At 37.6% G+C, this 13,740-nt stretch overlaps 1 protein-coding gene across 4 annotated transcripts in view; it reads left to right on the top strand.

The window, feature by feature from the left end:
• The window catches only part of LOC129264146 (serine/threonine-protein phosphatase 4 regulatory subunit 3A-like), a 30,708-nt gene extending 18,581 nt beyond the window's left edge, over window positions 1-12,127 (top strand). Inside the window, exons 9-17 of one of the 4 annotated variants that reach the window (XR_010294244.1) lie at window positions 312-388; window positions 1,663-1,765; window positions 2,632-2,790; window positions 3,119-3,288; window positions 4,251-4,396; window positions 4,996-5,210; window positions 6,375-6,652; window positions 7,063-10,239; window positions 10,391-12,127. Coding sequence is in view for 2 of the 4 variants with exons in the window: in XM_064102878.1 (XP_063958948.1) it covers window positions 312-388; window positions 1,663-1,765; window positions 2,632-2,790; window positions 3,119-3,288; window positions 4,251-4,396; window positions 4,996-5,210; window positions 6,375-6,652; window positions 7,063-7,161 (1,247 nt within the window). In the remaining 2 variants the exon portion in view is untranslated. Of the gene's footprint in view, window positions 1-311; window positions 389-1,662; window positions 1,766-2,631; window positions 2,791-3,118; window positions 3,289-4,250; window positions 4,397-4,995; window positions 5,211-6,374; window positions 6,653-7,062 lie in introns of all 4 variants that reach the window. The other 3 variants (XR_010294245.1, XM_064102879.1, XM_064102878.1) reach the window with 3 other exon arrangements.
• The last annotated feature ends 1,613 nt before the right edge of the window (window positions 12,128-13,740 follow it).

The raw sequence follows: 13,740 nt of genomic DNA, 5'->3' as shown, positions 1-13,740 counted from the left end.
AAAATCATCTCTATTTTTTCAATTAGGAAGGTTGGAAAATCTAAGGTTGATGTGATTATAAATATATCCATATTCTACTATCATTCTGGTGATGAAATAGTTCAAAGGTTCTTTAAATATTTTTTGATGATTCTAACATTGTCTAGATGTCAGAATAGTTTTTTTTATGGTAGAACTGTGTGATATGCATTAGTTTTTATTTAATTAGGCAAAGTGATTCATTATTTAACATGAAGAATTTTTTTCAAATATTACCTACATTATTGATATTCATTGTTAATACTATTTTGTTTTTGTTTTTTGTTATGTAGATCTTGGCAGTGCCCTTCAACTGATGAACATCCTAAAAATGCTTGTAGATCCTGAGAATATGATGGCAACTGGAGTTGTAAGTTATATTCCAATCATCTATTGATTAGAGCTTAGCTTCTGGATGATAACTGAGCAAGATTTCTGACATCTTTCCAATTTTCTATGAGATCAATTATGTTGTTTCCTTCTTTTCAATAGTAAATACTGTTTATCACAATATCTGCTCGATTTATTTTTACCATGTCATTCCCTTATTTTTATAATGCTGAAATTATTCAGCCATATTTGTGAATTCAGTCATAACAATATTCAATGCTACTCATGCTCCTTGCACGGCGGCCAAGTGTGGTGTTTATCACCGTCACAATACATGTAGATGGGTCCACAAAAGTGCATGAATTGCACGATGTGCCATCATTATACCAAGTTTAATCTTGCATCTAGGGAGCATTTCACAAAACGAATAGTGATTTTCACTGACCTACTGAAATCCCTGCAGCTGATTGGCTCAGAAAAATTCTTGCACGGCGGCCAAGTGTGGTGTTTATCACCGTCACAATAGATGAGTTCACAAAAGTGCATGAATTGCACGATGTGCCATCATTATACCAAGTTTAATCTTGCATCTAGGAAGCATTTCACAAAACGAATAGTGATTTTCACTGACCTACTGAAATCCCTGCAGCTGATTGGCTCAGAAAAATTCTTGCACGGCGGCCAAGTGTGGTGTTTATCACCGTCACAATAGATGAGTTCACAAAAGTGCATGAATTGCACGATGTGCCATCATTATACCAAGTTTAATCTTGCATCTAGGAAGCATTTCACAAAACGAATAGTGATTTTCACTCACCGACTGAAATCCCTGCAGCTGATTGGCTCAGAAAAATTCTTGCACGGCGGCCAAGTGTGGTGTTTATCACCGTCACAATAGATGAGTTCACAAAAGTGCATGAATTGCACGATGTGCCATCATTATACCAAGTTTAATCTTGCATCTAGGAAGCATTTCACAAAACGAATAGTGATTTTCACTGACCTACTGAAATCCCTGCAGCTGATTGGCTCAGAGAAAAATTGTTAGTGAAATGCCCCCCCCCCCCCCCCCCCCCGAGTTTACCCATAGGGCTGTAATTAACTTGATCTTTTTATTTTGGGTTTTCTATTAGTTGAAATTCAATCAAACTACATTCTTGCTTGAAGTGAGAGGAAATACCTCATGAAAATGAATACTTGTTTATGTTAGCATATGATATTCTGTCTTTGATTCTGTAATTTACATTTATTTATGTGTGTGTGTGTGTGTGGTACATAAATTGTTTTATTTTTTGTTTCCCTTACTTTTTGCAGAAGACAGAGAAGACTGAATTCTTAACATTCTTCTACAAACACTGTATGCATGTCCTTACTGCTCCTCTCCTTGCCAATACGATAGATGACAAACCCAGTAAAGGTAAGCTTCACTTTAGTAGAAGATTGGCAAAACTGAGCCTCATTGTATAAAAGACATTGTTATTGAAACTTTGCCATTCAATGGTAACTTGCAGAGTCCTTGATTTTGATTAGCTGATGAGTGCTGTTACCATGGTAGTTACCATTGGATTGCAAAGTTACCATAATAGTAACTTTTATGCAACGGACCCTGGGCTCTTTCATCACACTTGGAGAGCATTTCATGGAACAAGTGGTGGTTTTCACTGACTATTGTTTACAAACTACTGAAATCCTTGCATCTGATTGGCTGAGAGCAAATTAGTCAGGAAAAATCACTAACTAAACTTTTCATGAAAGGCTACCTTGTTGTCAATGACTAGTAAGTAGAAATCGTCCATTTTTGTCTCGCCTGCATAGCAGAGCAAGGCTATTGGCACCGCTTTTCCGACGGCGGTGGTGTCGGCGTCAACATCAAATCTTAACCTAAGGTAATCGAGTATCATTGCTCATCTTGCGCTTGTCCTAGGTCACTTCATCAAGGTCAAATGTCATTTATGGTCAATGAACATAGTATTAGATTATTATACGAATGGTGTTTTTTGTGAATTATTATTTTTATCAAAGTCAGCACTGCTGCCATATCGAATGGCGTAATGAAGGCGAGACTGCCAGAGGCACTCCACTTGTTATTTTGGCTGATTTATTATTCTGACAATTCAATTTAAATCTTGGAACAATATGCATCTTTGAATTCACTGTTCATCCATTTTCTTTTTATTTGTCAGTTAACATTGTACTCAAACACAAAATTATTTTTAGCATTGGTGTGGGTTTCTCATGCAGTATTTCTTGACTTTCATTTTCTTGCTTCTTCTTCTTCGACAGATGACTACCAGACATCCCAGCTGTTGAGTTTGATTCTAGAGTTATTAACGTTTGCAGTGGAGCATCATACGTACCACATAAAGAACTACATCATCAACAAAGATCTTCTCAGGAGAATATTAGTCTTACTTAGATCTTCGCATCATTTCCTTGTATTATGTAAGTTTGGGAAGATTTGTTTTTCATCTAGAATGGAAGATAGTCATATTTATTCTTTTATTCATTATACCTACCCCCCCCCCCCCCCAGAAAGAAACAAAACTGATTGTAACAAAATATGGGGTATAAACAAAATGTACAAATCAATTAATTATTCAATACGAAAATAATACTGCATTGATGAATAATACTACCTAGTAAACTTAGTAAAACGTGTATCAGCAAAAAATATGATTTTTGTAATTATTATTACTATTGTTGTTATGATCATCAGGGTTACATTTGTATGGTATTATATAACTTTTTTCCCATTCATTGTCAATTCCAGGTGCTGTTAGGTTCTTCAGGAAGGTAGTAGCCATGAGAGATGACTTCTATAATAGGTATATTGTCAAAGGGAACCTCTTTGAGCCCCTCGTTAGTCTCTTCAATGTCAACCGGTCCAAATATAACCTACTCAACTCCGCTCTCATCGAACTCTTTGAGTTTATTAGGATAGTAAGTATAATCAAAACCTCTTGTAATTCCTCTTTGATTTGATAGATGTATTTTTTGAATGAATTATGTGAGATGAGATATTGGAGAATCCTTTGTTAAGTCCTAACTCTTTAGAGCTTTGCAGTCATTTGGTAAAAAAGTGACATTTTAAGTTGAGAGACTATTCCAAGTACAGCAAACACCATTGAAATGTGTGGAAGAGCTTTTATTAAAAAAAAGATAAATTCATTAGTAGTCTGCCATACAATTGGACATAATGTTTTCATTCAACTTGTGCTTCAATTATTTTATTGGCTATATCATATCATTTATTATCATCTATATAGAGCGTTTTAGCCATACATTAAAAACGCGTATTTTGGTCTGCATCAATTGCCTGTGCAGTATCAGAGCGTATCCCTAAAAATGACGGAAATCCGATGAATATCCCATAGGCTCGTGTACAAAATTTACCTTTGAGTATGAGACCATATTCAACAGTCTAGTGCGCATGCGCGTACGTGTGAAATATACAATGGGTAGAACAATGAAAGCAATGCGATGCGCAGCATAGATCACAATTGCGCTCAATGACGTCATAATGAACTGCATGTAAGTCGCATGTCAATGACCAAAATTGATCCTAAAGTGGTGATGTGATAAGTGATATGATTTGTTATCAAATTTCCCCTCTTTTTTGGGGGGGGGGGGGTTGTGTAGATAATAATGATTATATTGGATGGCTTTATGTCATGAAATACCAGAAATATTCCACTCATCTGCAATTCGTGGAATATTTTCCCAAACTCTTGGAATATTTCTGGTATTTCCATTCTGAGCCATCCAATATAATATAAATGCTGTTCCCCACCTCCACCATCACTCTTCATTAAGATTTTACCTAATTGAACACATTATTTCTCTTAAATCATTTCCATAATATGGATATTGCGTAATCATTGTTATCCTGTTTTGATCACCAGGAGGGTATCAAGATGCTTTTGACACACATAGTGGAGAAGCACGGTGAAGAGTTGAAAGGCGTGGACTATGTAGCAACATTCAAAGGGCTTAGTGTCAAGTATGAACAGTTCATGGACAGAATCAACACCAGGCCAAACTTAGACAAGTAAGTCAGTATAACAATACCTATCAGTATTTTGAACGGTATTGATTTGGTGCAGTTATGAAGAAACATGTTCATTGAAAGATGTTTTTATCTCATTGTTTATGCTATTTTGTACAATTGTTATTCATTTCTTTTGTTTACTATTTTTTTAATTTCTGTCAACAATGACATGAAGTTCTGTGAGAATTAAACATAGCTTGGATTATATTTTTTGGCTGCTGGATTGGGAGTGAATGTGAATAATATTCACTATACAGACATTGCTAGTGTTTTTGTTGTTATGAGTTTTTAGGACACTGTCAAATGTATAGAGCAGTAAGTGTATGCACATTGAATTCATGTGTGTTTTGAACTGCTTTACACAATAAGCGATTGAAAAAAAGTTAGCTTCAGAATGATAGACAACACAAAAACAAGATTAGGAATATTGTTGTATTTGTTATTATCATTATCATCATCATCTTCTTCATCATCACCACCATTATCATCATCATCATCACCATCACCATCATCATCCACATCATCATCATCCTTGCTTTGTTTTCACATTATACCGTTCATCAATATTTATTAATATAACTCTTTTTATCACATTTCAGTTTGAGGCACGCGAGCATCCTTCAGAATACCAGATTTCGACGGGATGCACGTGACCTGGACGAGGAGGAGGAGCTCTGGTTCGATCAAGATGAAGATGGAGAGGATGCGGAAGCAGTGGTCCCCGTTGTAGACAGTGCATTCCGATCAGCCAAGATCTGTGGTGATGTCATCGATGATGTCGAGGACACGGGAAGGATAATTGGCAACAAGAAAGGTGAGAAAAGACAGTTATCTCTAAAAGATAAATGCCAGTAGTGGTAACAATCTGGGGCGGTATCCTGAGGTCATTTTAGCTTCAAAATATTTTATTTTATCTCTTAAAATGAAATTGGTATTCTGAGATGACATTTTATCTCTCAGATAAAATTAAAAATGTTATCTTGCGTATCTATGATGATACGCAACAGAGCAGTGGCTGCGTAGACATACCCATCGCGTATCTGGCCATTGCAACGCGGGTGATGTGCTTTCGCCCAAGTTCGAAGAAAAAATAAAATAAACTTAAAAGAGGGTAGGGGCTATTTTATCTCCGCGACGTTGATTTCGTCAATATTTCTAGATGAATTAACTCCAAATGTTGACATGAAAATGAAGAAAAATCTTATATTCATTGAGAACAACACCTTAACGTTATTCCTGTACAATCAGGAAGTATTTCATAAGACTTTTCTTGACTAATATTGTCTTTGAAATGATGCTTGAAAACATGGGATATAGACTTCGAAAAAAAAAAGAGAGTTGTCATTTTTGTTAAAAAGAAATCTCTGTAAAGACGCACAAGCGTATAGTGCAAGCGTATTTGAAGTCAATAAATTGACGCAATCTCACTCCTTCGCCACACCTAGTGGAATGGATTTCCATTGGTTGAATGATAGAGAGCCATAAAAGCGCATTCCTAATTGGATATTGATTAAAAAATAGGTTTGTCTTACAGAGATAAAATGAAGATAAAATTGTTTTCAGAATACCAATTCGGAGAGATTTTATCTCACTGATTTTGACGGAGATAAACTATTTTATTTTATCTGAGATAAAATGGATCTCAGAATACCACCCCTGAAAATATGTTGCAGAATCCAATAAAATGAGCACCCGAGAGTTTCAATGTGCAAATGAAAATATGTGCCATATGATTCTTGAAGAAAATGTGTAATTTCAAAGAAAAATAGCACAATAAGCATGGTGTTACAGCCAAATGGCAGCAATAATAATAATACACTGTCCCACATGTGTTTATCTATGTTGCCAATCGTCAGTAATATTTTAAAGGGTCAATCCAGCAATCTATGGAGTCAGTTTTAGATCAACGTTCATTGTCCTGCTAACATTGGACACAGTATTCAACAGTATTCTGCTTGATTATACCTCACCATCCCAGAAAACCAGCTTTTGAACAGGTCGGAACCCCTGAACGCCAGCAACGGAAGACCGGACACACCTCTCAGGCCGTCACCGGGTAACAACCCCAACAAGAGGGCGGCACCGTTGACCAACAACAGACCATCCAGTCCCATTCCGGTGTCTTCGAACACGTCGACATCACCGACCATCAAGAAGCTGGGGGCAGACACGGAGCTAGCCAATAACATCGGTGGCAGCGCTGAGGTAAAGAAGGTTTCACCGGCATCTGAATTGAAGGCAAATAGTGCGGCAAAGGTACAGCTATCGCATGCTTCGTGTGTGTGTGTCTTGTGCTGTTTGTCCAGTTGATTGGAGACCATTGCACGTCACATTATTTTCTTTGAGTTATCGTCAAAAAGAGAATTATGGGAATCAATTTTTTGCAATTGGGAATCAATTTTTTGGTTGGAATAAAAATTTAGCTGATGTAAACTAGATTGAATCTTTCGGGACCATAGAAATCTCTTTGACGTAAGCATTTTCCGACTTAAAAGATATTATTTATACATGTTTTGATGATTCTATTTAGGGGAAGGTCAACATATGCGTAGTCTAATGCATGAATGTTTGTAGGAATATCAACAGGGTAGTTCAACTTCTTATTCTTCTGAAAACCAGATCTGCTAATGTAGACTTCATTTCTTCTCTTTATTTGACCTCGGCAGGGAGGTTTGGTTGGGTTGGTAGACTATCCTGACGAGGATTCCGACGAAGACGAAGATGCAGACGAGCACCCTCCGCTGAAGAGAGCACGTCTGATCTAGGAAGCATCCAGTCCAGTCAGATCAAACCCGTCCTCCACCTACTCACCTATGCCTTGAGTTGCTGGTCCTGTTGAGACGCACGCAGACCCGACCTTGGACGTTGCCAAACTCGCCGTCGTGTGCAACAAGTATTACCTATCGCAAGGGTTCACGTCTGCCTCAAGGGACCTTGGCAAAGACACGCTGACGCACACTCCAGGAACAACGGTTAAGCTTAGGGCTTCCTCGAGAGCTTACAAGCTTGATTATGATGATGATGATGATTGGGATGACAATGATGAAGATGATGATGAAAATGTGCCATGCCCAGATCACGATGAATTGCTTGATAGATTCTACTGTGTATACAATAAGATTGTCATCATGTATACATAAATTGCTTCCTCATGTCCCGTGAGAAGTCATATGTTTTCAAAGCCAAGGTCTGTTTTGGATCTTTACCAAGCCTTCACTTGAGCTCGAAACCTGCACTCGTGTGTGTTTTAATGTTTTGGGTTTGTCTTTTTTAAAGGCCTATCTCTTTCTTCTTTTAACACGATAGATTCCAGTATGGCTTTTATACACACTACTTACAATTATGATATTCATGGATTTGGACAAGGGCAATAATTGGGGTATCTTTTTATCTTTTGTTCAATGAGGCATTAGCACAAGCCAGTTAGAGAAGATATGAAGAAGATTGGACGTTTTATGATTTTTATTTTAGAAAGACCCGTGACCTCTGCCGATGAGATAGGGGGAGTGTGTCATGAACAATTTTCTCAGCGGTTTTCACCGGCGGATGTTGACAGCTACTTGAAATCCTGGCTTCTGATTGGCTGAGAGCAAACAAGTCGGTGAAAATCACGGACGAAACTCTCCATGAAAAGCTCCCAGGGAGCGGACTACCCCCTGGAGTAGGATGGATGCGATCGCCTGGGGTGCATCTCATTAAAAACAAATAATCATTTACTTTCACCAACAATTTTTTGCTCAGAGCCAATCGGATGCAAGGATTTCGGTAGCTTGTAACGAATAGTCGGCGATCCTCGATTTTAATTGTCCCGCGGAATCTATGCTGCACCACCATCACTCAGGTATCCGATGGGAGTATGTAACTCGAGGCCCCCATCACCAACCCAATGTAAAGCAGTGTACAATTATTGTAAAAGTCAAGATATTTTTCATACCACTTTCCAGTCGTGTGTATTTTGCATATATGATGATCGTGTATGTGGTTGAATGTGCTTGGCAGTTTCCAAATGCGCAATTGTCGTTATTGTGTCGGAGAGAAAGAGAGAGCGAGAGAGATGTTTTATGTGTGAGATGGAGGTAGAGAGATAGTGCGAACCTATAGACGTGTTCTCAGTCTGTCATTCAGTCCTTTATATTGATTTTTAATTTTTTTCCGACATTTTATGTAACTGTCCACCTTCGCATGCACAATTTTTCACGACAAGAAAATTCACAAGACCTTTGATTTTCATGAAAATTCCTATGAATCGGTTCCACCAGCAAAGATTTCGGAAAGACCCTTCATGGTTTGAAGATTCATTGTGTTTTTTTTCACGAAGAATAGGATTGCAATCGGAAGATTCATGCATTATCTGTTTCATTCTTGGGGTACAGATTTGTCAATATAACACTCATATTTTTCCCCATAAGGTCTTCAAGAATAGAGGACTCAAGTTCGGTCAATCGATTGGGACTGTTCCTCATATTTATGATTCGCAAAAAAGCAAGAACTTGTTGAGTGGTCCTCATTTTCACCACTAATATTTTTCGAATGGTGCTAAATATCGGTCCTTCAGCTTCAGAGTAAGTGTGTTGACTTGATCTTACAGCACGGCCGTCCAAGCAAGTTTTCTGTCGCAACTTTGTGTCATGCACCATTCTGTGTTTCTAATTAGTGATGCATTTAGAGTCTCTTTCAACTACTTCTTTGTGAAGTCAGGCATTCCAACTATGTGCACAAATGAAATTGACTCAGTTTTTATGCTCATCCTTTCCTCCCCCCCCCCCCTCCTGCCAATTATTTCTGAATGCAAATTTCAATGCATGTTATGCATCGACTCTTGCTTTCAATTATTAGAGGGATTTATTATTTTTTTTAAGTTGTCTTTGATAACAAATTCTATCATGTGTCTTATGTGACAAATACTGGTATTTAAGTTTGGTTGAGAAAGGTTTATTTTTTATGGATAATGACGCCAAATTCTTTTCCCTCCCCACTGTGTTGTGTTTTGGATCTGTACAAAGCAAATATGTGTTGCCACAATGTTTCGCTATTATGCTGTGTGTAAAATATCAGAGTGTACTAAAACATGTATATCTTTGTACAGCTAGTTAGTCATCATTTGTGGCAGAATAGGAAACCTTTATTTCCAAACCGATGTAAAGAAATCGTTAAAAATTATCTCGTATTTAAATGGTGCCTGACCCGATACGCGTTCGAATGTCGAACAGCTTCTTCCCTCTTTTACCATTTTTAGATGGTTTTATCAGATTTTACTTGTAATTTTTATTTTGTAATTTATTTTGTTCATATGGAATTTGAATCTTGTCATTTCTCTAGAATTTTATTTGAAATTTACTCCAAATATTTGTAGATTTCCTTTAGAGAGAAGTATATTTAGCATTATATTGTACATGATATGGAGATTGTTTGAACTGTATCATGGACTTTGAATGATATGGTTTATATTATGCAATTACATGTAATGACAAAGTAAATCACATCCTCTTATTCTATCCCTGTTTTTATAAAACTATCAGTTGATGGATAAAATTCCAGCAATTGCAACTACCATGGCAACAAGACTAACAACATTCTACAGCCAATCACAATCAATGCCATGGAAGTTCCAATTGATGGCGGAATTATCAGTGGTAGGTTTTGTGCAACAGGGCCCACTCTACATCTCTGGTATTTCTTTGTATTCATGTGAAATTCAGTGACTCCATACTTGCAATGATTCTGCCAAACCATTGCAAGAATGCCAAGAATGTTGATGAAAATTAAAAATATGCTTGTTTTCACTGTGCTGTTGAGCAAGTGTACAAGGCATCTCCATATGATTCGCTATAACACTTTATTTTGTTTCCCAGGGGCCCGTTGCAGAAAAGAGTTGCGATCAAACGCAGCTCAAAAAATCTTGCGCAACTTGATTTTCAGCCAATGAAGCACCCGTATTTGGGACTTGCGCTTGATGTTTTGACTTGCGTCTAAACCCAACTCTTCCCGCAACAGGCCCCAGAGGACACCATTTCAGGAAAGTTGACAGCAGTTTTGTTTCCAAGGCTTTGTCGCAGGAGTGTTGACAGCACTTGTTAGCAGCGTCTGAATGTTACATTGTTATGCCTCAGCCCCACTAACAAAGCCAACTTCAAACCGATCGATGATACACCATTCACAATAACATAATATCTTTGATCGGACTGGAGTCGGTTTCCTTGGTGTGACTGTTGCTTATACTGTCATTCAATTATTATTTTTTTTAATTTAATTCAGGAAGTGTCCAGAGTTAGATTCGACAATCGATACATATTTTATGATGCAATTTTTCTCTGTCCTCCAAGTGTCAAAAAAATAATGTGAACATTTGAAAGAGAAGCACTGTGACTCCTGCAGAGCTTGACACCAATCCTTATATGATTATTCAACTACCTGTTAATAAACCAGTGGGGTGTGTCTCAAAGATTTAAGTGTGACTTACAGGTAGCACTTGAATTTCAGTTGCGTGCGGTCTATAAGGCATTACCACATTGGTCAGATCATGCGCACTACCGTGTAGCCATCGGTCAGATTACATGTTAGATGTCAGGTGCCCGTTGGCGTTTCAGCACGACTCTTAGGGGGGTGTTGCAAGAAAATATCTGCGAATCAATTGCAAATATTCTGTTGCCATTGTTTAAACTGATAGATCAACGTTAGCTGTAGCAAATCAGATTACACTCCTTGTTTCAAGCAGATTGTCAATCACGAATTTGCTATTAATTTCAAGACATATGATTGATTTAGGGACCAAAATAGACTTGTAATTGATTGCAAGTTTCTTGCAATACCCCATTAGTCACATTTTGTGAAACACCCCCCAGAGCAATTCCGGGTAAGTTGACTCGGTAACCAACGCATATTTTTGTTAAAGTTGATTAATATCAAGCCTTGCTTACTAAATTGGCGCATTCAGATATTGGTTATCGTCTCTGTCTTTGTCTATGAATTTTCTACATTTGGCATGATACAGATTGACATGTATTTATTATGTTTTGAGAGCAGAATCATTCAGTATTTTGATGAAGAGGCATGTGCGGACATACTTTCCCATGTCATGACATGCAAGGTGTTACACCATCGAGTGACAAATCGATGTCTGGGTTTATCATCTGATATGGTCTTAAACTTTGAGTGTATCCTGTGTATTTGTCATTTATAGCACATCTTCTGCCATTTACTTTCACCTGCATTCAGATGTTGGTACATTTCTCTCTTGGTTATCTCTGCTTATTTGTCTCTTCCCTCTGTTTTTCCGAGTGCAACTTGAATGTAATTCTATTTGTGTTTTATTCTTCATGATCATGGTCTGCACCCCATCTCTCTTTCTCTCTTCCCTTCTCTCTTCTTTTCTCTTGACATCTCTCTTTTCTCTTCACCTTTGTCCTCTTTTCTCTCCTCTTCTCTCTCTCTCTTGCATCCTTTCCAACTCTCCCTTGCCTATTCACATTATTCAAATTCACTCATTTATCCCCCTCCCCCACCTTGCTCAATACGAGTAAGATCACTGCGTGTGAACCTAAATGGCAGTTGGCAGTACTGGGTCGTATATTTGTAGAACACTTTTTTAATAATGAGAGAGAGAAGGAAAAAAAAGTATGAAGTACAATGATATGAACTATATTATAGGGTGCCTGATTGCTAGAAATGGATCCAAGGTCACCCCTTTTGTGAAATGTAAATAAATTCTTTGGAGCAGAACAACAAAAAAAAGCTATGATTTGCCTCTGAGCCTTTTATTGAGATATCTGGTGATTTGTAACTTTTTGATAGTATGCAAAGGTCGAGTGTGGGTAGTTTGTGAGTGAATCATGAATAGTGATTTGCCTCCATGAGAACAAGTGTGAGAAGGTTGATTGTGATTAGTGAGTAAACCTTAAAAAATGAAGTGAATTGCCTATGAGCCCTTCATGGAACTATCTGGGGCCCGTAACACAAAGCTTAGCAATGATCATAGATTGATTGCATTGACTACAATGAACAATCAATCGTAAAAATCAAGCGTACGATTAATCGCTAACCTTTGTGTTACGGGACCCTGGTGATTAGTCATTTATAAGAGTGTGGATAGTCTGTGAGTAAAACCTGATTCAGCAACTCTGAAATGCTTGGTATGATGTTGATTAAATGTTAACTCCACCAGTCAGTGAGTGTACGTCAGGGAGGTGGGCACTTTGCCCCCCCATCCCCCCCCCCCCCCGACAGAAATTAGATTATCAACTTTTCTTATTTTATCAGACAATTGTTGATGGGTATAATGCTTCTGGAAGGGGCAGTAACTCATGACTTTTTTTCTTTTTTTTTTAATCCTTCCTGACAAGGCTTTCCAGGTTTGCCACTGAGTAACTCAACATTTCTTCCATAATGCAGAATATGTACTAATTATTTAAAAAATATTTCAGGGTAAAATTTAGTCATTTTCAAAATACTTCAATATATGAAATTATAGAACTAGAATTAATAGGATCCATAATCAAACAATTTCTTGGCTGAATTTGCTCAGAATGATGAAAAAACCTCTGCATATGCATTTTATATTGGGTAGAAAGATGAAGAGTAAATGGAAGTGGGTGAGAATAGTTCCCATCCTCAATATTACACTTAAGGGCAATACCATAAAATGTTCAATGTTGTTGTACATCCCACATCCAATGTTTCCTCATTTCACTTCATGAATTGCTCAAGTTGTGGTCATTTAAAAGCATGTTTTCATAAGAACCAGATAGAGAAATAATATCACGAGGGTCCCACAAACGTACAGGAAGTCGGGCATACAGATTTTATATAATATCCTAAATAGATACATATTCAAAATGTACAAGTTCTGCCATGTTTAGATATTGAATTGCAAAATCAGGTGATGAAATATTACATTAAAAAAAGTTTGTTCCTCTGTGCTCGCCGAACATTGTAGTGTTGTCTACATTCGGCATGAAGGAGTGCATTTTGTGGTGGGATTCACCAACTTATGAGCACAACAGGGCCTAATCAAAACTGCATATGCACACAGTAAATCCAGCATTCAAGAGACTTCATTGAACCAAGAATGAGTCTAATCTATATTTTCAAGCAACCTTTCATTGACAAATCATGGGGATCTCGCAGAACAGAGAAGGGATTCAAGTCTCACTCGGCTGCATGCCTGGGGGTGTTATGTAATAGACGCTGGCAAGTCTGGGAGGTCTATAGGAGAGCAATAGTTGGTATACTAACCAACCAGAAGTAAACTGTGTGTTTTCACTTTGAAACATGTAACTTCACAGAGGTTATTTATTTTGGTTTAGCAATCAAGAGACCTGCTGTGAGTCTAGGAATTGGGATCGTTG

The sequence above is a fragment of the Lytechinus pictus genome, chromosome 7, assembly GCF_037042905.1.
Source record: "Lytechinus pictus isolate F3 Inbred chromosome 7, Lp3.0, whole genome shotgun sequence".
NCBI classification, from domain to species: Eukaryota; Metazoa; Echinodermata; class Echinoidea; order Temnopleuroida; family Toxopneustidae; genus Lytechinus; species Lytechinus pictus.
This window is presented reverse-complemented; position numbering and strand designations above follow the sequence as displayed.